We start from the raw sequence: 27771 nt of genomic DNA, 5'->3' as shown, positions 1-27771 counted from the left end.
AATGAATTTGTAGACCTGTTCACAAGGTTGTTACGCAAACGTGGGATTTTCAGCATTCATCATCAGCAGCACTGCAGAATCGTTACATTCGAAGTGATTAGTCATAAAAACAATGCGACTGATGGCTGATGACTTTATGCGCAACGAAAATAATCTTAACTCAACTGGCTATTTTTAGTTTAGATACTTAACAATTGTCTGCCAATTAGGCTATTTATACAAAATTTATCGACCTGCTGTTCGGTAAACAATAACCGAAAGTACGTATTGTGCGTAGTGAATGTGTACATTGACTTAAAAACACTAGAAAAACGGTGTCATCTATTTCAAAGCTCGTTCTTAAATAGCGTTCTTGCTATACAAGGTGTCGTAAAAAAACTATCACTTCTCAAATAATTATTGAAGCAAAGCACAGCGGATTCTATTTCATCACAATGGCTAGTTCACACATAAGATTTAATAGTACTTCAAGATCAGCAGTTACATTGTAAGTTTGATGCAGTTAATTGTTAAAATAAATCAAATGAGCGAAGAAATTTTCATCATTTAAATATTAAGATACTGTAGGTGCCTGTAAACATTTTTCGTGTTGGTATGTACACGGAATATATAATTTTTAACGGGGCATTAAATCTGCTAAAAGTTTCTGCAAGTACATGTTAATTTTCATTTTACTTATCTGCAAAGTGATCAAAAATGTTGCATAAATGAAGCAAAATTCTGAAGCGTGTTTCACACTTACCTAAGAAAATTTTGAACACGTACTTATTTATATATTTGCGCATTAAATTTGTTTGAGTAAATACAAAAGCTGAATACGTATACGTGATATTTGAAGTCTGCTACATGAAAGCGAAAAGCCACTCCGACTATAGAACGAATTCCTTATGATTTTTACTCTCCCATGTGCGAATAACTAATATGCTATACAGTCAGTCACAAACATTCATCTCCTTTGTTTCATGGAGAAATGAGAGAATAAAACAAAAGATATTGTAAGCTTGCTTCGACTTTCAACAAATAATGTGAAATTAGATAGTTTGACAAAAATAAATCGCAAAAACCCCAAAATTCTTAGTTGTATTGCTTTGTATCGCTGGGACTTAAAACAAGTTCTTAAAGGTAGTCATGTTATTACTTCAAGCAGTTTTATATCTAAGAAAATAAAATCTTTATGGTAAGATCAGTGGCGAATTATCCGTTAGGCAAATTAGGCACATGCCTAGGGGCGCAAGGTTAGAAAGGGACGCGCGCGGATGTTTTTAATACATAATTACAAATCACAATCACAATAAACCTTTTTACCTCTCAGTAATCTTTTAGGGAAGACATGGCATTTAAAAGTTTTGAGGAAGAAATATTTTGATTTTGACAAATTTATTGTATTTCCGATCTATACATCTAACACAAACAGAAATTAGAAGAAGTGACGGATTCTCTGTAACTCGGAAGTCAGATAACTCAGGATGGAAAGAGCAGTAGGGGTATAAATCAGAGGATAGTGTAGGGTCGAGTCGCCTTAAACAAAAAGAAGTTTCTTCTATGTTCACGGGCGGTTAAAAAATTCGACAGAAATTGCTGAAGGTGTATGTCTGAAGTACGGTTCTGTATAGGTGCGAAACGTGAACGGTGGCGCAGCCGAAAAAAAAAATTAGAACCGTGCGAAATGTGGTGTTACAGGCGAATGATAAGGGTAAAGTGGATAGAAAAGGTTGTAAAAGTTGAGGTATTACAATGAATATGAGAGCAGATAGCGCATTGGAAGTAGGCGAAATAGGTTGATAGGACACCTCCTCAGGCATGAAGGGCTAGTTAGGGATATATTAGAAACAGCAGCTAAGAAGATTGAGTCAGGATAACCAATCTTAGAGCTAACGATATGATGATAACATCTAGTACATCAATACATCTACAATCTATATATATGTATGTAGGATTTGAATTATTTTTTATTACCAATTAGGTGGTGGTAGATCGATAATTTATTTTTACTTTCGCGTGCATGTTGGGTACGTGAGAGACCACCAGAGTACCGAACGGCACGGCCAAGAGGTCTAAACCATTGCTTAGCATTCGGGAGGACGCCGGTTCGATTCCGGGTCCGTCTGCCTTGGTCGAAGTTTTTCTATGGTTTCCTTGGATCACCTAGGCAAATGCTGAGGCAGTAATATTCCACAGATAATCTTTCATTCTCTTCTGTCTTCATTTCGTCCGTCTCATCTTTCTCACCCGAACCACCACCCNATTTTAATTTATTTAGAGGCAATGTATTTTGCAGAATTTTTGAAGGGAAACTTCTTTACGCACGCTAGGGTAAGTTTTTTTACTTTCGCGTGCATGTTGGGGTACGTAAGAGACCACCGGAGTGGAGAGAGTAAAAGACGATCAAGGTATGAAGATGTTGCTGTAAGACGGTACATTTTATTTAGACGAAGAAATTTGCCAAATCAAAGACGAAAGACGTATTTTTGGCTATTAATTAAGACGTGTACATTTGAAGACGCGATACTTGTAAATAAGTTGTTCCTGATATTTAGTTCTGTTATTCGTTTTGATGTTTGATGTTCGTTGTTCTTTTTCTTCATTATTAATATCATTATATATTTATCAAATCACCCGGAGCCTTATTAAACAACCCCTAGACACGAGAAAAAACCTACATATATGTGAAATTGTAGTGCTTGTCTATAAAATCCTACCGATTTGAGTTTGTATAGTTATTTAAATACTATTAAGATATAAGAAACATTTTAATAAATTTTTTCTCTGCCTGTCCGTATGAAGTAATCTTCGAAATGGTTGAATCAACTTTGATGAAACTATATGGACATTAACTTGAGGAGGTTGTCAGCAATGGTCTAGGTCTAGGCCAGGGGTCGGCAAACTTTTAAGCTGGAAGAGCCATTCGCAATGTAAATGTAGTTTCATGAATTTCAAAGAGCCACGAGTTTTTAATTCGGCTTTTACATTTTATATCAAATTTGTATCGTATAAAGAACTGGTACTTAGATAAAATACGACTTTATTCACTATTATTGGCTGAAATTATATCAAAAAATTAATGCGAATGGTGAGCTCGCATTTGTTAAAATATTTTTGGTAACTCCGGCACGCAACTAGTAGCTTTTAGTTTAAGACTTGACGCTAAATTTTGATTAGTTACTTGACTTCTTAGTTTGTTCTTTATTAAGTTCATAGAAGAGAAAACTTACCCGTACGAATATATTGACCCAAAGATCGCCCATTTTTTATTTGGACTGCGTGTTCTGACCGTTCCACTTTATAATTATTTTTAATGTTTTATGATCTTGTAAAGCCGCAATTGCCTCTTGAAAGAGGTTTGCCAACCTCTGCTTATTGGTTTATTGTATTTATTATAAACGATTTGGAATAGATTCGTGCTGACAAAGTCACGAATCAGAGTTAATAAGTAAATATTAAGATTTTCAAGAATGGAAAGGTTTTAAGGAATCTTCATCATCATCATAAGACTGGTTGGACACACACCTCCACTCCTTCCTACCCTGAGCTAATCTTCGCATTTCTCTAGCACTTGAACATCCAACATTCTTAACTATTTGTGAATCTAATCTAGGTCTAATCTAGTTTACTCCTCTTAAGTCCTGCTTCTATCTCTAATGTCTCTGATTTCTTCATATCTGAGAAGGTTTCCTATCAACTTATCTCGCCTATTTCTTATTGATTTCCATAAACCCTTTGTTCTCCTATTCTTTCTAATACCTCTTCAACTCTAACCTTTTCTTTCCACGGTATTCTCATCATTCGCCTGTAACATCACATTTCGAACGCTTTTAACCTTTTCTTTTCCGCCGCGTCCACCGTCCATGTTTCGCACCCGTACAGCGCCCCGCTCCAAACATAAACCTTTAACAATCTCTTTCGAATTTCTAAATTAATCGTTTGCAAGCATAAAAGTAACTCCTTTTTTTCTGTTTTATTTCCCTACTACTCCTTCCGTCCTGACTTATCTGACTTCCTAGATACGTTAAATCAGCCACTTCTTCTAATCTTTCGTCTCCTATCTTTACATTCGCTCTTACTGAATACCAATATAATCTCCAGGTATTTAAACGTCAATTTTAATCTATTCAAAAATATCATTTTGTCAAGACAAGAAGATCGCTACAGCTTAGATCGATAATAAAATTAAAAATATCCCCCTCCACTTATTTTTATTTCCGTATTTAAATATTAGAAGATGGAGAAGGGGCACCATAATTACTCAACTGTCCGTCTATGCATGTGAAATCACAATAATAGAATTCGCGATCATCGGAACGCGTTCGTGAATCACTGTAAACTTTTTAACGCTTCCCATGATGATTACGTTACCGGAGTGAACAACTTCTTGTGGAAATCCGTCCGACAAGTGCGAGAGCCTCGAGCGATTCATTCAAAAATACGGCAGCTTATGGGTGCTGTGTGGCGAACCTTTCGGTCGGTCCACCTTTAATAAAATAAAGTCAAGGTAACAACACAACAAAACGCGCGCGACAATAATAGGTACCTGTCCATTGAGTTTTGAACAGAGCGTCGCCGTAGTCATCAGGTATCACCGCGCTTCTTCGTCAGCAGGTATCTCCTCGGGCCGTTTTAACGAATCGTTGTAATCACAGTGCGATTACTGATATCGTGATAATAATAACAATAATAATATTAACGCAAAAGTGGCACACGGCGTCGTGATACAGTTTAACCAAGGTGTTTGAGAATGCACGACGAGGTTTCGTAGCAGAAATCCCAAGCCGAAAGTAAAAACTTTTTTGGTGTCACCACCCATCATGTGCAAGTCGTGTCAATAGTGAGTATCCAGATTTATTTCTTTTGTTATTGGTGTTACCTTGTCAACGGATATTTGCGGTAAGGCACAAGGTTTGCGCTTTCAATTTGAACAGTTCTGACCTGCTTCATTAAAGGACGCACTTCGGTACTGACATCGTATTCGAATTCGGAGAAATAGAAAGCATTGAAGTCTGTCCATTTCTTGAAATTGGAAATGTATAAACGGTAAAACCATAATTACTTGCAAAAGGGATTCAAAGCAGGGTTGGAATTTGAAGACATACGTAGTGTAGGATTGATTAAACAATTTTTCTCTTTTTCTATAACATAGCATGGAAAAATTTAAAGTGCATCAATGAATTATAGGTAAAGTATCGGTTTGGAAAAAGCTTTCACCCTTATGACAAATCCGCATTTGTCCACCTTATTGTCTTTTTTAATATTTTCGGAAATTCTTCATTCAGAATATTTGTACACAAACCGTTGACCCGTTAAAAAGTTATTGCCTTCCAGTGTTGTTTATGTTACACGTTATCCAAAAAGAGATTCGTTAATATTAAGATTGTTATTATTGTTACTGATTAAAAATATTTTTCATTTTCGACATGATAAAAGAGAACAAATCAAAACAAAAGAATGCGAATTGATGGAAAACTGTCACTGCGATTTATTATTTATCGCTCTTGCGTCAGGTGTATGTTTAAATTTGCGATCACATATTTAAATGATATTACCGAGTAGTGCCGCCTCTAATAGTCGGGGTGCGAACTCACCCCCATCAACGAACAACAGCTTTCGCCTTGAACATACTACGTTATCGCTACGCTAACTCGCAGTCATTCCACCAACTTCATACTGCCAAATTTTCGGTAGCCGTGCGCGCGCAACTTCCGTTGCATACCATAAGTTTACTCTTAATGTACCAAAAGAAATATAACTTCTAAAATTGATGTTTTAAAGTGTAATCCCCATCTCTTTATTGTTATACATGGTTAGATCTTTTAGTATTATCTACAAAGCATTTGCATTTTTGAACTGCAGTCCCTGCTCCGACAATTTAGGGATTCAGTCAACATAGGGGCCTTACAGCTTAGACATCCCAATCCCTCATTTATGGATCTATTTCATATACCTATACTGCAATACTTCATATTAAAAAGTTTATCATACGGCCGTATCGAAGAGTGGTTTAAATACAGAAATAATGAACTACTTGAAGAAATAATTATTTGAATCCCGTTCCCTTAGAATGAAAACTAGACCTACTTAATTTTTCACTTACCCCATTGATTATCTACAGATAGACGGAATGAAAAGTGTTTTACGATATTTTTATTTAAACCATCACGAAACATTTGTTTATAAAGTCGATAAGAAAACTCTTCTTCGTATTATAATTTTTCAATTATGAAAAAAATCTGAGTGCAACTTTTGATTAGTAATTTAATCCAATAAAAATTATAACAATCATGTGTATATTCTTTTAGTTTTGAACGTGCAACCCTATCGTATACGTGTCCGACACGATCATAATTGATTTTTGTAGATTATGAAATGCAAATGTCTTTTACTCACTTTTGATTAAAGTTTCCTTATTAACTACTGAGCACGTGGTCCACGAATTTCGTAAGTAAAACAATTATGTACAGCGGTATTTGTGCAATATTCATTCATCAATTTTTGTATTATCTCATTAGTATGCACTAATGATAATTATACTTTAATGACACTGATTAAGTCAAGAGATCTTGTTGTACTTATGGGTTATATTTTTCACGGAAGCGAGGTATTATCCTTTACAATGTCAATGAACAAACTACAAAAAAGCATGTGGCCAACGGGCTATAAAATTTGCTCGAGTCGAGTAATGAGTAAATTCTAGAAGCTGATGATTCTAGAAATATTTATGTATATGTATTGACGTTTATGTGGCAAGTTAAATTTAGATTTTAGTGTTTTCGTTTCTTTTGAAATAATACACATACGTTACGGAGACCCAAACTTTTGTTCCGCAGAAAAAGATTAATTATTTAAAATTAGTAACATCAAATTTTAATTGATCTCTGTACATGCATAGGCACTTCCAAGTTACATGCCTGTGGTATGCCCAAAATTATTTAAACGTTTTTTATTGTAAAATTACTTTGTAAACTTTCAATAATTTCGTAAACAGAGATTTCCCTAGACCTTATCGTTGAGGCGTCATTCCACTATCATCATGTTGTAGACATCTGATTGATAAAAATTATCAGACTCCTACGCATGATTATTGTTGCTTATATCGCATATTTTTGATAAACGCGAAACAATCCTAATGTAGGTATGTATGTACGTTATTACAACTTCCATGAAATTTTCGAATCGTATAAAAACAAAATGATAATGTAGTAAAAACGTAATTTGCAGATGTACAAAATTCGGCATAAAAATATGTATAATATTATATTATTTTATGTAAAAACTGGTTTTTAGAAAACAATCTTAATTTACTACATCTTATTTACATAAACCTACAGTAAAGTGTCATGATCAGAATTCTCGTCTCTGTGAAGTAATTCAAATAAAAATAGAGGACACGTAATATAAAATCATATTAACGCGATTCAATCATAAATGCATTTGGGGTTGAATTACTTATTTTGGGTATATTAAAACTGAAATAATAATGTAACCAACGCCTAACCAAAATGGTTATTCATTGTCCGTTGATTTTAACTTCATAAGAAATGGTATAAAGTTATTTTATTGCTTTACACGGTGTGTCAGATAGGCAGGTATAATCCCTCCACGCATCTTAGATACAAAAAATTATTGTGGGACAAGAAAAACATCCACTGGAAAATAATAATATACTATTAGGCAACGTTAAGGGGTGTAGCACCCCATAAATAGCCGTTAGACCCGCTGACAAATTATGGTATAGGGTATAATCCTTCTATACATGACCCACAGAGTTTAAACACGAAAAATTATTGTGGGACAAGAAAAACATCCACTGAAAATAATAATATAGTATTAGGCAACGTTAAGGGGTTTAACTCCCCATATATGTTAGACCCGCTGACAAATTATGGCATGTACGCTAACTGGAAAACCAAAGACTATATAAAAATGGGTTATAGTTTATTGAAACATGATGATAATTTTGTTAATGAATAGAAAAACAAAATACAAACAAAATACTATATAGAAGCTGCATTCTTATGAATAACAGAATAATTGCCGAAACTGTCGTAATTCGTCGAGTGTTTTGTGAAATGATTTCTGAATTTTTACCCACTACACACTACCTCAAATTAATGAGGGAAAAATTGTTGTTGTTGTCACACCCCCGCCGGGAATCGAACCCGGGACTTTTGGATTTACATACGGTTTGTCGTTGTTGCTGTTGTCACCTCTCGTAATTTAGTGATCAGAGCATTGATGCGTAATGCCAAAGGTCCCGGGTTCGATTCCCGACGGGGGTGTGACAACAGCAACAATTTTTCCCTCATTAATTTGAGGTAGCGTGTAGTGGGTAAAAAATTCAGAAATGAATTTTCAGAATAATATTTCATATTAAACTAACTCACTGCTGAAAGATGTCTAAATTGTATGTATGTTTGATCTTAGCTTGTTTTTCTATTCATGAATAGAAATAAAAATGTGTTGCACAAAAATTTTAGGAATTTTTGCTTGTTAGCTTGAGCATAGCTTTAAGGGAAACACCCTCATCTATACTAAAGAAAATTTCACATGTAACCTATATGCATATAAAACCCCTGATCCATCCCTACATTTTTAAGTATTTTTAGAATCCTTTAGCATTTAAAATCGTCCAAAGACTTTTCTAAATATATTCTAAAATCGAATTAATTTTCCGCTAATATTTCTTCAGCCCTTTTATCCATCCTTTTCTCTTCTACATAAATTTGTGATGTTTCTTTTACTTTTTCTTTCTACTTTTTGTAAGTAATAATTTATCGACGTATTATTCTTTTTGATATTCAACTCACTTACTAGGTAACTGCATGACTTTTAAAATTATAGTTTCATCTTTTCCGCTTCGGTAGCACCTGATTTACATTTAACCTTCAAAATGACCATTTTTTTCTATTTATTCTTAGAAAATGCGTTATTTTCAATACAATTGTTTTTACAGGCGAAGTTGTATAGTACATGTTTCTTTTTTATTCTAAAAGTTTTTTATCTTAACATTTTCCATTTAATCTCGACGTATCAATTTTACTCTGCAAGTACTGATAATCCGTAATTATAATCGAATTTTTTCACAGTCCTTAGTTTTCAAGTTATTATCGGTCCAGCGCACACACAGCATACTTTGATTTTTGAATTTTCTCAATTTTTCATTAACAAAATTTGAATAAAGAAAGGTCAAAAGAAAGAGAAATTGTTGTAAACCTATATGGAGTCGTTCATTCGACGTTTCGCCAACAATTGTGGTTGTCATCCTTAGGAAACGAATGTCCTTCGCTGAAGATCTAATGAGTTTCAATACAAATACCACCTCGCTACGTTCCTTGAGGATACCAAGTAATACGTCAGTGTTGAATATCGAACACTATTTAGATAAACGATAATAAAGTTTTATTAAACAAATAAATTAATCCGACTAGTTAGTAATAAAAGTGAATACCATATCAAATGTTGATAATTCAGTTTTCATTTTCTGTTGGAATGTAGTAGAAATGAACAACAAGTCCAAAGAAAATTCTATTCGAAAATGATATCATACCTTACGGAAAGAATAACTGATATGGGTTGCATGACTTCATCCACGCGCGAATTGCAAGGAGAAATTACAATGACGAGCTAGCAAAATTGGGATGTCAAGCGAGTCCAGTCTTTAATTTAAATATTGTGACCGATTCGATTTCCTACCGTTAGTTAATTTACAATAAAATACATAGCGCATCAAGGTAGGTACATATATAAAATGATTTGTATGGGAAAGGAAATTCCAATTCTTTTTTTATACATGTCATTAACGCGTGCATCACGTTACATATCTGTCCACATAAAATAATATACAGGGTGGTTAATAAAGAATGCTACACGGAGTAGCTGTTTCCAGACATAAAAATAAGAAGATTCATCGCGCATATAAGGGTCACACTTAGGCTAAAGATCAAAATTTTATTAAGTGAGAACAATAGTCACCAAAGACCACATGTTGCTCTTTGTAATGGATGCTACCATACATGAATGCGGCTAAAAAGCATTTTTGCGAGACCTGTTGCAGTTCAATATATATGTGTGTATGTTAAAACCCTATTTCATTTAAAAAAAGAAGATTGTGAAGCCAACTAGTCTAAGTTCAAGATTTGTATTAATCTATAATTTACTGAACAGGGTCGTAAAGACTAGTTTTAACTAAAAAATGTCTAGTCACAACTAAAATGAACTGAGAATATTTTTTAATTCTAGTTTTATTACTAGTCAAAATTAGAATTGATACAAGAGGAATGTTAAAACTTTCCACAAATAGTGGTATAGCATCCTAAGTATGCCCTTTATATTATTGAGAACAATATTTTTTTACTATGAGATTTACACTTCACTGTTACAAAACGTAAAAAAATATATATGTTTTCCATGCCATACATTCCATCAGAAAACAAATGGCAAAAATTAGCGTATCTACTGTTAACAACAACAACAATTACATCTACTATTTCTCAAGTGCTTTTCTACCACGTTCCCTGCGATTCGCATGAGATTAGATTTTTTTTCAATGATTTGACTCCTGAGATTTAATGCTAACAGATACACTTAAATGCCTAATATTTATAAATGTAAATGTAATAAAACCCTCATTAATTTCATATTATACAATATAAAACATTAGCACATACTAAGATAGACAGTCTTTTGTGTCTTTCTGCTTAAATATTTCAATTTTATCATAAAGTATTTTATGAACAAACTTACTATTACTTGTATTTTACTAGATCCCAATGAGCCTAGCCTAAACACCTTTTCAAAAATCAAAGATATAATTTGTAGTTGTAATTTTTCCTATTCATATGTAATGGCAGGTAGTAATTTTATCACTCTTTTACATATAAAAAATGGGTTATCTAGTAGGCTTTCTTTACTCTTCAAGATAATATAGCGTTTACTTGTATTGTCTTTTTTAAGTGTGTATGATAAAAGTTAAAATAATTCAGCAATTTTATTACATTAACTGACGCCGTAATACTAACAAAAAAAAAACTCATTGCAAGATGAAGGCTAGTAAAGATCTGCCGTTTTTCGCATTAAATAATCATGGAAATTATATGCCTACATAAAGNATCTGGAACTGGATTGATTCTTCGTTCTTTTCGATGGCACCATGTATTGTTGTAATGCCTGCCGCTTTCACAAATATTTATTTGTACCGTGTTTTTCTAAGTACCATATTGACTTAATCAATTTGATAATAAAAACTGCTAACGCATTTGTGTTTAAGTATATTTACTTGACGAATAAAATCTGAACAAGAAAAATAGGTTCGATCGAATTTTAAAATAAAACTGATTTTCCAACTTTCAAGTTCAGAAAATTCTATTAAACATTAAATGATTTAGCCACATATAGTGTTTTTTAGAATTATGTTACAGAATTGCCATAATCATCAATTAACCTACATTCTTTAAATTTGGCACGAAGCCTTGTAGGAAAACTTCATAGCAGAAGTAAAGGAAAAAGTACGAAAAACATTAATTTGTAATTCAATGTGATAGCTATAAAGTAAGTATTTATACAATGGCGGTTCGGGGTAGCTCACAAAGATTTTCTCACTGCAATTTTTTCATCAAACATTAACCGCAGAGACACATTGTCCATTGTACATAATTCGTCACTATACGCTCAAACTATTCCATTCCCGCGATACACTGACAATCAACCCCCAGCCTAAACCACTGAAGACAGAAACATGAAAATTGAAGATGTGTCCGCAGAGAATGTAAAGGTGCATTAAGAAAATGGTTTTAAAAAATCAATCTCTGTGGGTGTGAAATATTTGTGTGGAAAATCGTAAATATCAACGTTAAAGTTGACTCTCCAAAACAAAAACACGTGTTTCAGGATTTTCCAAACCACTCATAAAAACGTTTTTTTGGTGTTAATCTGGAAGTTTTCTAACCAAAATAATATAAAATAAAAAACAGTGCAATGTCTTCATTTGTAATATGCATAATTTGAATACACTAATGTTATCAAAAAGTGGATAGTGACAAAGTACATTAAGAAAAAGACCCTCGATGATTAAATAAGAAAAGTCATAGACAAATGGGTCAACATTTCTCAATTAGAAAATACTACAAATGGCGCGGTAAACGCCATCTGTAGCACGATGCTACATTTTAGGATTACGTATGCTCCGACAAGATCCACTTGTGTGGATATAGATATAGATATATAAATAGTATTTTCTAAATCGCACTGTTAAGACAGCAGGTAATAGTTGGTCTGGGTTCTGTCGGAGCTGACTGCGATGCGCTGATGAGATCCAAAAAGATCGAAATCGCGATCCGCGTCTGGCAGAATATGGACTATTTCGAATTATTTTATTTATTTCTCAATTAACTAAAGTTTATATCCAAAATTCGCACGTAGGAAGTCGAGGGAAAAGCTGGCAAAGCATTGTAGCGATCTGAACATATTGTATATATTTGAATTTTGTTTTCTAAAATTTATTTTATTTCTAAATCTTTATTTTCAACTTTAATTTCGAACTCTTGAGCATGCTGCATTACCTGGAACACCTATACCTGCATGTACCCCGTCTTATAATTACTAACAATCTGGTTTCTCCCGCAATAACATTCCATTCTATTTACTTCTGAGAATTTTTACCGTTACTACTTGTACCTTTTGTCTTTCTTCTAAACTACCCTTCTCCTTATTTATCTTCAACAATTATTAACTATAAATACCCTTATTTTCGATTTCAAAAGTTAGTAAACCAACATAAGTATTAAAAAAGCTAATTTACGCCATAATTTAACCAAAATTGTGATGACAAACATTTTCATTAAATTGGAACACATCTAATGTTCGAATAACTAATGAAAACAACACTGTTTTCTTATAAGTCGCTTATAGAACAATTTTAAAACATCGAATTTTACAAAATAGCTTCAACATTTTCACCGTTTAAATAAATATACCACGGTTGAAATAATGACCACGCAATTTCATTGAGCCTAACCTTGCGAACACAACTTAACTATGTATTAAATCTGGGTCTGGTGCATTTTTCATACGATTATACACATGTGTAGGCTGAAGTAATTATAATCTCATGTCTAAACAAATTAATGCATTCGGTCGGCGTTGTGAATTAGTAAAGACACTGTCACGGTTATGAACTTGTTTATTCCATACGGTCAAGAATACGACATAGGTATCCTTAATTTTCTAAAAAGTTGTCATTGAAACATCATTCAATATTTTATGTTGAATTTACACAAAATAAAGGAGAAAAAAATCTACAAATCTCGCGAACGATCGGTAATGTTGAAAATAGTTGCAGTTCAATAATATATATGTGAGAATATTTTTCCATTCAGTTTTACCTAGTCAAAACTAGAATTGATGAAGAGGAATGTGAAAACTTTTCACAAATAGTGGTACAGCATCCTAAGTATGGCCTTTGTATTAACGAGAACAATATTTTTATACTATAAGATTTACACTTCACTGTTACAAAACGTAAAAAAAATATGTATGTTTTCCAAGCCATACATTCCATCATTAAACAAATGACAACAATTAGCGTATCTACTGTTAACACCAACAACAATTACATCTACTATTTCTCAAGAGCTTTTCTACCACGTTCCCTGCGATTCGCATGAGATTAGATTTTTTCAATGATTTCACTCCTGAGATTTAATGTTANTTAGAAGACAGAATATAAGTAATTGATACATGAACTCATCACTCGTTTATTTCGTTTCACAGCAAACTAAGATTTATTAATTTTGAAATTTGTTATAATTCACTGATTATAATCAGATTTATGTACGCTGTAAAACGATATAACATCCGCGAGTTGTTAGAATTCCGTAAATCACGGAAGACTGTCTAATTAACAAATTTCAAGGATGTTGTTCTTTAAATTTGTTTTTGTTAATGTACATAATCGTTTATACGAAAATATTCGCAGCTACATTTCACGTGATAGTGTTATCCTAAATGAAGATAAGAGGTTTACTAATTAAATATTATACTGGCGGTGTAATAAATCATTTCTACAAAGAAGAAGAAAGTCTGAAAGCCCCGCAAATAATGGTAGCTTTTAAATATAAGCAGGTAATGATTAATTGCAAAATAATCTTAAAGAAAAATCTTTTTAGAATTAAAAGATTTAAAGTATTAATTATTTATCAATTTGTAATGTAAACAAAAAAGGCCGTTTTGAGATTTGCTACTGCACTACAGGAAAAATTATAATTATATAGTATGTCTACTTAAGTTGATAGCATATTATTAATCTTACGAAAAAAAGTTACTCTTTATACAAAGTCCTGCATGGTTTAAAACACATACCGATATATCAGGCTTAATAATAATTTGTCAGTCATATACAAGTTTTTACATAAAATATGATATTTGCGTAACAGTAAAGTTTGTTAAAAATTAAAAAGTAGTTACAAATATGCAACCATATCTATCAACTGCTTAAATTATGATTTTGTATATATTTCTTCATACACTTGTCCTGTATCAATGAATACTTACTTGCATACACATTAACAATAATACAATTTTAATCAAAGTTGTAGTGTAAATGACGTTTTTCAGTCTTTGAGGTCGTCAAACATGTTCCAAAAATTATTACTATAATTTGTCGAATGTTCACATTAATTGATTGATTTATTAGAATTAAAATAACAATTGGCAAACAACCAGTAAATTTTAAAAGAATATGAAGCAGCTTAATTTCAAATAGTAGCATTTCAAACTACAAATTATACGATAAAGAATTAAGAAAGCTCAAAAAAATATTTTATAAAATTAATTCTCAAGTTAAATGTTCCTTGTTAGGAAAAGAAAAAGACAGTACAAATACATTTACTTCATCCAATTTACCTATTACTTCAGAATTGGGTGGAATTCTGCGACGCTTTAGCTCGCTATTAATGGAATTCCACGTTTATCCAATATTCATAAATTCTAGCATTTACTTTGTTGTTAAAAGAGATGTCGCGCAACACTTACAGTTAAACATTTTAAGGTTTCATCAGACAATTATGTACATACCTGGTAGTGTGGAATTTGCTTAAAGGAAGAAGAAAAAAACAAAAGACCAATTGCTCGTCCTCTTAAACATTGATCTGTAAAAAAAAAATAGTCATGAAAAGTACATCATAAATTGTTTGCAGTATGTATTTAAAAAACTTTGATCAACCCACACTGAGGACATGCTTCTTATTAATATAATCAGTTCAAATTTAGTGGAACCGCCCGATAAGAATGAGAATCGGTTAAATACAAAGACATTTCTGATAATATAAGCTTTGTCCATTACTCAATATAAGAAATCTGCCGAGTTAATTGAAAACAATTGGAACAAATTATGCTCTTTACCTATAGCTCCAGTCTCCGCACCGATTTTTTATCAAACAAAGATTTGAAGTAACAAATTTTTAAAGAATATCTTTTTCTTTTCATACATTTTGCGAGGTACTAAAGCTATTGACATCGATATACTGATAAACTTAAATAAGGCATGCTTAAGTAGCCCGAAGATTCATTGCGTGCTATGGTCAACCCTAAATATTTAACTCTGATTTCGAATAAGCAACTACAACAATTCTCTAAATCTACAAATTATTAAATAACAAATCAAATCTAGACTAAATTGTTAAACCATCAGACGAAGTCAATACGTTTTGACATTTCCTACCCTTCGTATCACCCATTTTTGAGACCTTTGGGAAGCCGGCTTTAAATCTATTAAAATCATAACAAATCTTCGCATTTCCCTAAAACTAGAACATCCTACATCCTTAACTATTTGGGAACACTAATTCAACCTAGGTCTACCTCTACTCCTCTTAACTCCTACATCACAAATTTCTAACAACACAGAAATACCGACCCCCAATAAACTCTTCAAAACTGTTGTTCAACAAATACATTAAAAATCCGAAAATTATTCTTTGCCGACATGAATTGTTTATCATTATATCATCAGAAACAACTTGAAATGTTAGGTACCTCGTTATCGTCACTGTCCTTGTGAGGTAGATTTAATTTTTTATGGTTAGGTAACTACTAAATACACATAATTATTGTTAACATTAAATTTGTTTATTGTTCTTTTGATAAAAAAAATAGTTTGTATGTACATAGAAATTGATGTTTCTCCAGTCTGGTATTAAATATGTTCCTATTTATCCTTTCTCATAATAGTCATTTAAATAATAAAAAAGTAACAAAATGGTGAAGTTTAGATACCTAATCAATAATTGGGAGTTTATGGTAGCAATAAATCATTTATCGGTTATTTCCATTAAATTTTATTGTGGCGTGATGTATGCGTATATACTTATACGATTTAAGGGATTTTCTTTGTCAAAAGATATCAAAAAAGATAACAGGGAATAAATATAACACATATATTAACATATCAACGATTTTTTTAAATACTAAATTTTAGAAAGCTGCAATAAATATTTACTTCTTTTCTTGCACGTACCTTCATTTTAAATGCTTGACATTATGGTTTTATCTACTTGCTAATTAGACGAATCCGGCTAGCACATTTAAATTTTTATTCGTATTTTGTTTTTTTTTTTTGAATAAATTAAATAAATATATGCAGACATGCTCATATTTCAAAAACATGTTTGCCACGTTTTAGACATTTTATGCTAAAACATCGAAGCAGGTAAACGATTAGTTATGATAACAATAAATATATGGTACGCGAATAACACAGGCTGTACTCAAAAAGATAATTTTAGTTTTCTTGCAATGTATGCATATGTAACTGTATTGCTTTACATGTAAATAAAGGCCTAAATGTAGGAGCTGCGCGGTCAACCCTAGGTTTGAAATTTAATTAACCCCTTTAAGCTAACGGCAAAACACGTTTTAAGTTTAATTTCAAATCGAGGCAACTTAAACGTATCCTAAAAAACGACAAAAATGAATTATAGATGAGTACACAAATTGTGATATACAGTAATTGTTATGTGTAACCAACAAAAAATGGTTTCTCTAAATTTTCTTTTGTTTTGTTTCAGCTGTTTGGAAAGCTGCTATTGGAACTTAATCGAGAAACACTTTTGCTTCGACGAAGAGATCGCCTTATACACAGAAGAATCGTCTGGTAAAGATGAGAAAAACAATAATCTATATGACAACTTGGCTTTTTACGACAAGGTTGCTATAATAGCAGGTCGATCGATCGTTACTATCGATCCGTTGCCCTCGAAAACAGATCCCCCTACCCCCGTAATCAGCCAACCTCCTCGAAGAATACGATGGTGGGAAGATGATGTAGATGAACAGAACAGAAAAAACGAAGAAAAAATCGTACGTCATGCGCAAAGCAATGAGGAATTATCATCGCAAAACAAAAACCAAGAATCAGAAAATATACCGCAACTAAAAATTGAACCTGACAGGGAAAAATCGAAAAGCAGCATCGACATATCCACTACTGACGACAAATCCAAAAAAGAAAATGAATTACCTATCATTTCGCGATTAAAACCAGCTGAAGAGAACCTAGCATCAAGTAGTAACAATAGCAGTAGAAGTTCTCTAGACGAGAAACCAAAGATACGAAAAAAATCGCTTAGAGAAAGACGTATGTCAAGAAGTTTGACTTTAGACATAGAAAGGGCGCTCGAGCTTCCCATAATCAAACAGCAATCAATGCCCAAATTTTACGTAGATTCACCAGATGCAAGTAGACTCGATATTTCTGGTTCTCCTAGCTCAGTTTTAGTGAGCCCGAGAATCAGAAAAGAAAGCAAGGCGTACGAGTATGATCTACGTTCTGTTGTACAAATTGAAAATGAGAAGAAAAAGAAAATCCAACAGCATGCACCCATCCACAAACAGATGAGTCAATCAAAACTGCAGAGTATTAAGGATAAACTTATTAGACCGCAGGATAAACTAAAGCACCAATTCTCGACAGGAAGCCTGCCAAATGTAGTTAATTACATTTAATTTCTATTAATAATTAGTATATTTGAACCTGTGAACCAACATTCGTCCTTAAAATGTGATATTTTCAATGGCCATACCTTTAATTTCTTGCCAAAAGAAAATTAATATAAGTTGACTTACCGTTAATTTAAACTTAACAAACAGCAAAACTATATGAATACGTAAACTATAATGTTAAAAAATTATTTTTAAACACATTCCATATTATGTACGTACTATTAATTTATTACCTTGTCTATAACTTTAAAAGTAATCTTCTGTTTGTAAAATAGGAGATATATAATATAATTCATGATATACAAATTTAAAAGGAACTTAATTTCAAATCACAAATAAAAGAGATGACTACTCTTGTACATATAAATGTTCCTTGTTAGGAAAAGAAAAAGACAGTACAAATACATTTACTTCATCCAATTTACCTATTACTTCAGAATTGGGTGGAATTCTGCGACGCTTTAGCTCGCTATTAATGGAATTCCACGTTTATCCAATATTCATAAATTCTAGCATTTACTTTGTTGTTAAAAGAGATGTCGCGCAACACTTACAGTTAAACATTTTAAGGTTTCATCAGACAATTATGTACATACCTGGTAGTGTGGAATTTGCTTAAAGGAAGAAGAAAAAAACAAAAGACCAATTGCTCGTCCTCTTAAACATTGATCTGTAAAAAAAAAATAGTCATGAAAAGTACATCATAAATTGTTTGCAGTATGTATTTAAAAAACTTTGATCAACCCACACTGAGGACATGCTTCTTATTAATATAATCAGTTCAAATTTAGTGGAACCGCCCGATAAGAATGAGAATCGGTTAAATACAAAGACATTTCTGATAATATAAGCTTTGTCCATTACTCAATATAAGAAATCTGCCGAGTTAATTGAAAACAATTGGAACAAATTATGCTCTTTACCTATAGCTCCAGTCTCCGCACCGATTTTTTATCAAACAAAGATTTGAAGTAACAAATTTTTAAAGAATATCTTTTTCTTTTCATACATTTTGCGAGGTACTAAAGCTATTGACATCGATATACTGATAAACTTAAATAAGGCATGCTTAAGTAGCCCGAAGATTCATTGCGTGCTATGGTCAACCCTAAATATTTAACTCTGATTTCGAATAAGCAACTACAACAATTCTCTAAATCTACAAATTATTAAATAACAAATCAAATCTAGACTAAATTGTTAAACCATCAGACGAAGTCAATACGTTTTGACATTTCCTACCCTTCGTATCACCCATTTTTGAGACCTTTGGGAAGCCGGCTTTAAATCTATTAAAATCATAACAAATCTTCGCATTTCCCTAAAACTAGAACATCCTACATCCTTAACTATTTGGGAACAATNTGTAATATGACCAGTAAGTAGCTGGCTAATTGTAAATGAAAAAGATGTATTCTAAAAATAGTAAGTATCTTATGTTATAGAAGACCATAGTTTTCTTATAACTTGTAAGAGAAAAATATAATCTTTATTAACATTTAAATAAGGAAAAAATAAAGTGTAACCAAATAAGAGCACAAATTATTAACTTTATCATTTTTTCTAGTCAACAATAAGAACAGTGTTATCATCAGAATCAGAACTCTCTACCTCAATAACTGGTATATCATTTACTGTACAGTTATTGCAACGATTCTCAATTATAGGACCTGTTACTGTCTCAGTATCATCAGAAATATCAACTACTTCAATCTCTGACTTAACTGCAAGAAATGTCTCTACTTCTTTCATTATGTTTCTCCAAAAAAGCAATTTTTTTTCAGAAGCAATTGCAACTTGTGTCAGTAATTTCATATACGTTACTACACTGTTGTAGAAATATTTATCTAAAATGGTTATTTGAAAAACTATCACACAAATACTGTATTCTATACTGTTTACCTCTTCTGTTGACTACAAAATCTAAATTATCAAAGGGACAACCAATGTAAATATCACAACTAATTTTCCAAGATGATTTGAAAAACAATTTTTCTCTAAAAGCACAGTGTATTACTATGCCATTCTCATCATCTTTACTAATAGTAATGAGATCTTCAAATTCTCTCATCAACATATTAATGATTATGCTTCGCTGAGAATACAAATTCACAACTTTTTGAAGGACACATACAACAAAGTCAGGGCATCTTTGTCTTTGTAAATAATTAATGCAAGGTTGAATTTCATGCTCCAACTCTTTATTTGTTAATCTTATCTTTAAAGAGAGTGGGTGTAACGTTCCTGGATCCTGTCAAGTAAAACTTTGTTGAATTCAAAAAAATATATATTCCTCATATAACATACCTCTAGAGGTGTTTTGATTTTCATTTGGCAACTGCATTTTTCATTAAGGTAAAATAAAACTGTGAACTTCAAGAACGTTCCTTCCTCGGAAAATATTTTAGTACAAGTTACATCAGGTGGTTCTTCATATTTAAAACTATTTTTAAATTTTTTTATATAAACGTCATTTTCAAATTCAGCATCAGTCATGTTTATAGCTAAGTTAATGACGGATATGATTAGGTTAATTGATAAATTATTGATGACAGTAAATTATATCACTACAATTTTTTGATATAAAATATTTTGATAAGTTATTTCGAAATTTTGATAATAAAAGTGTCAGCTACAAAGAAAATATGTAAGCGAGGTGTATTGTATTCAAGTAGCAAAATGCATTAATGCAGTTCTTTATCCCATTGATGAGGGCCGAAGTTCTCATTTTCTAAGAAAATGTAGACCCTGTTTCTCATATGTGACCATTTGGTTTCCTTTCATAATTTCCAGAATTTGTCAATATTTTTTATAATGGCTTCTACCAGAAATTCTACTGTTCTTAAAATAATGCTTAAAGTAAGTATTAATAGTTATGTAATCGCACTTATGCACTGTTGACTATTAGATATTACTGTTACCCTTTGTATATCTATTATCTATGACTGTGACTAAAAAGTACTAACCAAACTCACAACTAGGTATATATTTGATTAAATCGTACGATGAATGTATCCAAATTTCCAAATCCTATACCAGTTAATTAAAATAGTAATTGCGCTTACGAAAAGATTAAGAGTTATATTTTGTTTTCAAAATTACCTAAGGGAGGAAATGACTATGATTACGGTGACTAAGTGGTGACAACCATTATTAGCATTACGATCAGTATTATAAAATTAGTAAGCAAAATTGAAAAAATGAACGACAGTAATCAGCTGATCAGTTTCACAAACATAAAGTAATAAAGGTTGTTGCGATTTGTGACGAACATGAGCTATTTAATTTTGTAAGCTATGAACAAGGTAGTGTGAGTAATTGATAGTAGTCTAATTTAATTAATGAATATATAATTATTTATCGATTCAAAGGTGGAAGTTTTAAAAACAATGCTAACCTCTGTCCAGTTTCTTGTATTGAATTACATAATATTATAATAAATTTTGCATGTAATATCAGTGCAATGAAAGAGTAGTAAGAAATGGACTATTGAATAATAGGAAAGTAATAGTAAAAAGGATGGGTTACAATATAGACTGGATAATTCCTTATTTACGAAGCCCCTCAAGACTATGGAGTTTTGCTAGCACAATTACAGTAATAGCAGTGGGTTTATTTAGTAAAATTGTGATAAGTAAGTAGCAAACAAATTAATTATACAATATATAAATAAAATAAAGGAGAAAAAATCTACAAATCTCGCGAACGATCGGTAATATTGGAAATAGTTGCCATGCACAATACATTCTTTTTGTTGACGCATTTAAATGTACATCAGTTGTATTTTTACCTTTGGATGCTATTCACATACTTTATGTTTTGGAACATTCCTCATTATTTTCGGAAACTTCCCGTAAACTCCTTTTGCTACAATTCAAACCTAACTGGCTTATAAAAATTATTACATATAAGAACAACATAAAATATCAGCCGCATAATTGTATTTGAAATCTTATTTTTCCTTTCAGGTCTGAAATGACATAACCTTGTATGTATTTATTTTTTTTCCTGTAAATTTTGTTTTCAAATATTCCTAATAATTTCCAATATTCTAACTGACATTTGGATTTTCGAACTGTTTCAATTTTCGGCACAAAAACATACAAAACTCAAGAACTACTGTATGAATTCGGTATGGTCTTCAATAGCTATTGAAGATAATATTACCTTTGGATCGTTTATTTGTAGGTTTTGCTTTATTATCGCCAACATTAAGGATATTATTTTTTGAAAACAGATTTTCGACTAAAAATACCTAACTTCAGAATTCTATAATAACTGGATTGATTCTTCGTTCTTTTCGATGGCACCATGTATTGTTGTAATGCCTGCCGCTTTCACAAATATTTATTTGTACCGTGTTTTTCTAAGTACCATATTGACTTAATCAATTTGATAATAAAAACTGCTAACGCATTTGTGTTTAAGTATATTTACTTGACGAATAAAATCTGAACAAGAAAAATAGGTTCGATCGAATTTTAAAATAAAACTGATTTTCCAACTTTCAAGTTCAGAAAATTCTATTAAACATTAAATGATTTAGCCACATATAGTGTTTTTTAGAATTATGTTACAGAATTGCCATAATCATCAATTAACCTACATTCTTTAAATTTGGCACGAAGCCTTGTAGGAAAACTTCATAGCAGAAGTAAAGGAAANACTTCTAAAAGATGTCTAAATTGTATGTATGTTTAATCATAGTATATTCAGTATATAGTTACATTAGTTCGACGGATCGTTAACCTTGTAGGTCGGTTGGTCGTGGTTGTTGTTGTCACCTCTCGTAGTTTAGTGGTCAGAACATTGGTGCGTAAAGCCAAAGGTCCCGGGTTCGATTCCCGGCGGGGGTGTGACAACAGCAACAATTTTTCCCTCATTAATTTGAGGTAGCGTGTAGTGGGTATAAAATTCAAAAATGAATTTTCAGAATAATATTTCATATAAAACGAATGTTTCAAAACAGTACTTTTACTCAATGTTCCGCAATGAAATGAAAAATATAACAATACTTTTGAAGCGAGGTTTGCACAAGGATTTCGCTTCCGATTTGAAATTTCTGCTCATAAGGACGACGACCTTACAAAGTACATATACATTATACACATACACGACGGAAACTCTATTTAGAAACTTCTTGCCGTGGTCCTTAGGGACGACCGCGGCAGTTGACTTTTTTAAAGGAGCACATACGATAATGTTCATTATCGTATTTAAACCGTTCTATTGGAAAAAGTATGGGAAAAGTTTTTAAACATTTCTCTCTTCTTTACAGGGAATGTGACAGCGGTAACATTCTAGACAACTTGTTGTCTAGAATGGAACAGTACGCGAACAATTTGGAAACGTTGGTAGAAGAACGAACCGCCGATTATTTGGAAGAGAAAAGGAAATGCGAAGAACTTCTCTATCAACTGCTGCCAAAAACCGTGGCACATCAGCTTATTGGAGGACAGGCCGTTATCGCCGAAACCTTTGATCAAGTTACGATTTATTTCAGCGATATTGTGGGATTCACTGCTCTCTCAGCGGAAAGTACTCCCCTCCAAGTTGTAGACCTTCTAAACGACCTCTACACTTGCTTCGATTCCATTATTGAAAATTTTGATGTCTATAAGGTAAGTTAAATTTTATTGCGTAAAGAAAAAACAAAAACTGAGCCCTTAGAGGCTTAGAGACTGCACAATTCTTCAAATAGTCTTTACTCCCTTTCACACCCTCGCAATCTCAACACAAAATTTTGTCCATATGTAGACGTTTCTGATAAGGATCGCATTTTCTAGGTAACAAAATTTTCTCGTTTATTGCGAAGTGAAGTCGAAAAAACTTTTTATTGTGTTCCTCAGCAGTAATGGTAGTGTCACTAGGAATCTTTTAAAAAATTTCATTTATCACTTTTCATTATAAAATCCCGTTTATAAATATGTATTAAACGTCAAAATCGTTTACTGCGTTCTCTCCTCCGGCATTTCTGAATAAAACTGTCAGAAAATATGGAAAAAATCTACATAGGTTTTGTAGAGATAATTAACTTGAAACTGTAAAAAGACTACGAAATCCTGTCGTGTGTGTCCGACACGTTCTCGGTGAAAATCTTTTGAAAGATAAAATTAAATATACACCAAGGGGATTCTTTTGAAGTATCACAAATCCAGATAAAATAATACTTTCAAACAAAAGAAAAACTATCTACGTTTATTGCGTTTCATGTTAAAACCTTTTTGGATATTTAATACATAACAGAATTACAGACTGGCAGTTAGCAGTTAAAAAAAATGTTAGAACTGTGTTACAGCATTGCACTTAAGTGCTATCCTTAGAGGATATATTATAAGGAGTAATCGTTCCTGTCCTCAATATACTATAATGCATGAAGTTACTGTAGAGGGCGCCGTTCTACTTTTTGGGTATTTTCTCTTACGCGATCTAATTTTAGCTCTTCCTTTGCACAGACGTTAAAGAGAGAAAGAAAATTCAACCACGAAGCGCCTTCTATGAAAGCTTGAAAGCTTCACGTTTGCAGTGGAAACGAGCACTCCATATAATATGTCCTAAAAATGGTAACACAAAGCCATCAATTTATTCATACAAACCATTAAAACACCCTTGACTCATGCGTTTGAGATTAAAACACACAATTCACAGTCACCAACCAAGTCTAAACGTCTGCTAGCCGCTTTTGAAACCAACACTGCTTTCAGAAATGCCTAGGCTGGATTGAAACTAACGATTTATTCCAATTGTCTGCGACATATACATGAGTTGAATAAGATCTTCCACTAGTGCGATGTAAAGCGGGAAAATACAATTATTTAATCATTATCTCGGATACTGTGTTGGTAATCCGATTACGAAGTATGTGATAGCAGAACAAGAAACTGAGCTTGTAGTTCTTTATTAATCTGTTAGCAAGCAACCTCTACTTATTCCTACAAGTTTCGGTTTTGTACCTTAATAATTTTTGAATTTTCCTTTCAATTGTGTTTAGTTCTAAAAATTCTACAAAGTACCTTTTTCCTGTCAACATTTTTGAATTGAACGTGAAAATATTAAATACTTTAGTCACGAAGTTTAGAAATTTCCGTATTTTCATAATGTTTACGTCTAACGTAGTTAGTAATTCACGGGGCACATTTGAAATTCTGAAGAGCGACTTAAAGATTTCAATTCTGTTGAAGTGCTTACAGTAACTTAACAAACAATTCAAAAGTTACTAATTAATGTTCATTTATTTTCTAAACAGTACAACATCGGAGTTTGAAAAGGTGCTTATATAATTTTACAATAACGAGTTGTTGCTATAAAGTAGACTATTGTTAAATTCAGTTTGTCGTTTAAAATCGTATTCTCTTCATCATCATAAGGTCGTCAGGTCTAAGGTTAGTTGGACACGCACTTCCACTCTTTCTTATCCTAAGCTAATCTTCGCATTTCCCTAAAACTAGAACAACCCACATCCTGAACTATCTGCGAACAGTAATCTAATCTTATCTACCTCCTCTTAACTCCCGTTTCTGCCTCTAATATGTCTCTGACTAGACCTTCATGCCTGAGAAGGTGTCCTACCAACCTATCTCGCCTATTTATTATTGACTTCCATAGAGTCCTCAGTTTTCCTATTCTTTCTAAAACCTCTTCATTTCTAACCTTCTCTATCCACGGTATCCTCATCATTCGTCTGTAACACCACAGTTCGAACGCTTCTAACCTTTTCTTTTCCGCCGCGCCCACCGTCCATGTTTCGCACGTGTACATATACCTTTAACAATCTTTTTCGAATTGTCTTTATTTTTAATGAAGGCCACTCTACCTTGCGCTATCCTTTGCTTTATATCCCTACTACTCCTTCCGTCCTGACTTATCTGACTTTCTAGATACCTTAAAACAACCAGTTCTTCTAATTTTTCATTTCCTATCTTTATATTCGCTCTCCCCACTTTCTAACTTTTTGTTTTACTTTTATTTATTTTCATACAATACTGTTTTGTCAATACTGCTTCATTTTATTTAACGCTATCTCTAACTCCTCCTTTCTATATGCTAATACTGCTAAATCATCTGCAAATCTAAGCATACTAATCTTTTGCCCCTGTACATCTATCCTTACAGTTGTACTGTCTTTAATGATTTTGATCGCGTCTTCGATGTATAGATTAAAAAGTAGTCCCTTATTAATATCTAGTTCTCTACGTTGCAGCCCCAACTCCATAACTGCCTGTTTCTCTTTATACAAGTAACTAAGTATCACTCTTCTATCTCTGTAACTCATCCCTACATTTTTTTTTGTATTATTTCAAATATGAAATTTAAACTTTTATTGAACGTATTTCGTAGTGTACGGATTATTATAAAGTGAAATATCTTTTTATTGAATTTCACATGTTTAATATGTTGGCACGTGTTCAGAACCAATGGCGAATTAAAATAGGAAACATTAGTTCACGATCTTTTTGGTCTCGCATGATAAGGAAACTTTAAGGAATTACTTAAGATTATTAAAAATTGCATGAAGCAAGAGAAAAAATATAATAGCAATTACCTCCTAAAAAATAAAAAGTTTTCTTAACATTTGTGTTTATGTACAAGTCACTCGGAATTATATAAGGTAGTATACGTGCACTACTTCAAAAATTAAAAAAATATTGTGCGACCTCTGTAAATTAACGCTTAAAATTAAGTTTTCAGAATATTTATAGCTTTAAAAGAGGACGATAAGAAAAGAAAGTAATTGATTCATTGATTTTGGGAATTTTCATAAGAGATCAAGATTTGTTTTTTTTTTTTGGCGACCCTAATATACCTACGTTTGCATGTGTAGATAGACATTAGAGAGAGCTAATTTTCGTTTGCAAAGAAAAAGATTGAATCCTCAGTCCCATTATATTCGCGTGATACACATCCACTTTAGTAAATTGCTTAGGCTTTTAGACGCTTTTCAAAATTATTACAACGTAGAAATGGATATTGAAATTTAAGACTTAAACGAGAGAAGAATTTATCAAGTACGTTTACGATTTTTATTTGTTTTCATTAATTTTAACTACCTTAGCAATCAATTAATCTTTTAACGCCACTCCATTAAGTCTTCATAATTTCAAAAATCTCGCTTCCGTAGTGTTTAATAACTTCCTCTTAAATGTCGTAAAGTATAATCCTACGTAAGTTTAATAAACACTGCATACGGAAGATAAGGCTTTCTTTTATCCTTTTTCCACTTTAAACAACACGATGTGCCAAGTGCAGCTAGAGAGGAATTAATTCCCTTATTCAAAACAAAATTTAAATTTAGATAAAAATATCGTAAAATACACAAGTTTATATCTGTTTCTATTGCATGAAAAAGCTCGTTTTTGGGTTAAAATTAAAACGGAGGCCGTAAAATAAACAATGGCGGTGGAAACGAAGAAAAGATTTTGTATCATACCGAGTGGCACATCACTCAAAATCAGGATGATATTTCCTAGACCACAAGTTCCGTTTAAGAATTACACAGTTAAATTAAACTTCTATATACTAGGGTCAATTGAAAAGTCCCCCTGCCTGACACATAGATGGCGGCACCAGAACTAAATCCATATGATTTTCAGTTAGTCCTAACCTTCAAAAGACGCGTCTATAAATTTGACGGGTGTCGGATCATTAGTTTGTGAATTATAGCATTTTTAGTGAAGCAACTTTTGTTATTGTGAAAAAAATGGATAAAAAGGAATTTCGCGTGTTGATAAAATATTGCTTTTTGAAGGGAAAAAATACAGTTGAAGCAAAAACTTGGCTTGATAACGA

The 27771-nt window shown here is 32.3% G+C and overlaps 3 protein-coding genes across 4 annotated transcripts in view; 2 read left to right on the top strand and 1 right to left on the bottom strand.

Annotated features, from left to right (window-relative positions):
- The first annotated feature begins 196 nt into the window (after window positions 1-196).
- Window positions 197-18288, top strand: LOC108742437. Of its 2 annotated transcripts, none has more exons than XM_018477649.2 (2): window positions 197-487; window positions 17052-18288. In XM_018477649.2, exons 1-2 carry the CDS (start codon window positions 435-437, stop codon window positions 17986-17988), a joined length of 990 nt encoding a protein of 329 aa, XP_018333151.1. In that variant the 5' UTR covers window positions 197-434; the 3' UTR covers window positions 17989-18288. The 2 variants fall into 2 exon arrangements, with proteins under 2 accessions (XP_018333151.1, XP_018333152.1); XM_018477650.2 differs by lacking the exon at window positions 197-487 and adding an exon at window positions 4234-4822 and having other exon boundaries at window positions 17052-18278.
- Window positions 18289-19366: 1078 nt separating this feature from the next.
- On the bottom strand, window positions 19367-21273 carry LOC108742422. Its single transcript, XM_018477629.2, has 3 exons — window positions 20293-21273; window positions 19888-20236; window positions 19367-19832 (listed from the first exon to the last, which is right to left on the bottom strand). The coding sequence occupies exons 1-3, from the start codon at window positions 20479-20481 to the stop codon at window positions 19549-19551; spliced, it is 822 nt and encodes a 273-aa protein (XP_018333131.1). The 5' UTR covers window positions 20482-21273; the 3' UTR covers window positions 19367-19548.
- A 1992-nt stretch (window positions 21274-23265) lies between these two features.
- Window positions 23266-27771, top strand: part of LOC108742419 (atrial natriuretic peptide receptor 2-like) — a 13514-nt gene continuing 9008 nt past the window's right edge. The window contains exon 1 of the mRNA XM_025981647.1: window positions 23266-23606. Within this exon, the coding sequence (XP_025837432.1) occupies window positions 23307-23606 (300 nt within the window). The 5' untranslated portion in view covers window positions 23266-23306. The remainder of the gene's footprint in view (window positions 23607-27771) is intronic.

This window comes from Agrilus planipennis, unplaced genomic scaffold (assembly GCF_000699045.2).
Source record: "Agrilus planipennis isolate EAB-ADULT unplaced genomic scaffold, Apla_2.0 scaffold112, whole genome shotgun sequence".
Lineage (NCBI taxonomy): Eukaryota > Metazoa > Arthropoda > Insecta > Coleoptera > Buprestidae > Agrilus > Agrilus planipennis.
The sequence above is the reverse complement of the archived record's forward strand: the minus strand, read 5'-3'. Positions and strand labels throughout refer to the sequence as shown.

Excerpts from the sequence above, each read along its gene's own strand:
- LOC108742437 (XM_018477649.2), top strand. The coding sequence starts at position 435 with ATGGCTAGTTCACACATAAGATTTAATAGTACTTCAAGATCAGCAGTT. Across the intron at positions 488-17,051 it reads TCAAGATCAGCAGTTACATT|CTGTTTGGAAAGCTGCTATT; the intron begins GTAAGTTTGATG and ends GTTTTGTTTCAG.
- LOC108742422 (XM_018477629.2), bottom strand. The coding sequence starts at position 20,481 with ATGACTGATGCTGAATTTGAAAATGACGTTTATATAAAAAAATTTAAA. Across the intron at positions 20,237-20,292 it reads AAATCAAAACACCTCTAGAG|GATCCAGGAACGTTACACCC; the intron begins GTATGTTATATG and ends TTTACTTGACAG. Across the intron at positions 19,833-19,887 it reads TTTTGTAGTCAACAGAAGAG|ATAAATATTTCTACAACAGT; the intron begins GTAAACAGTATA and ends TAACCATTTTAG.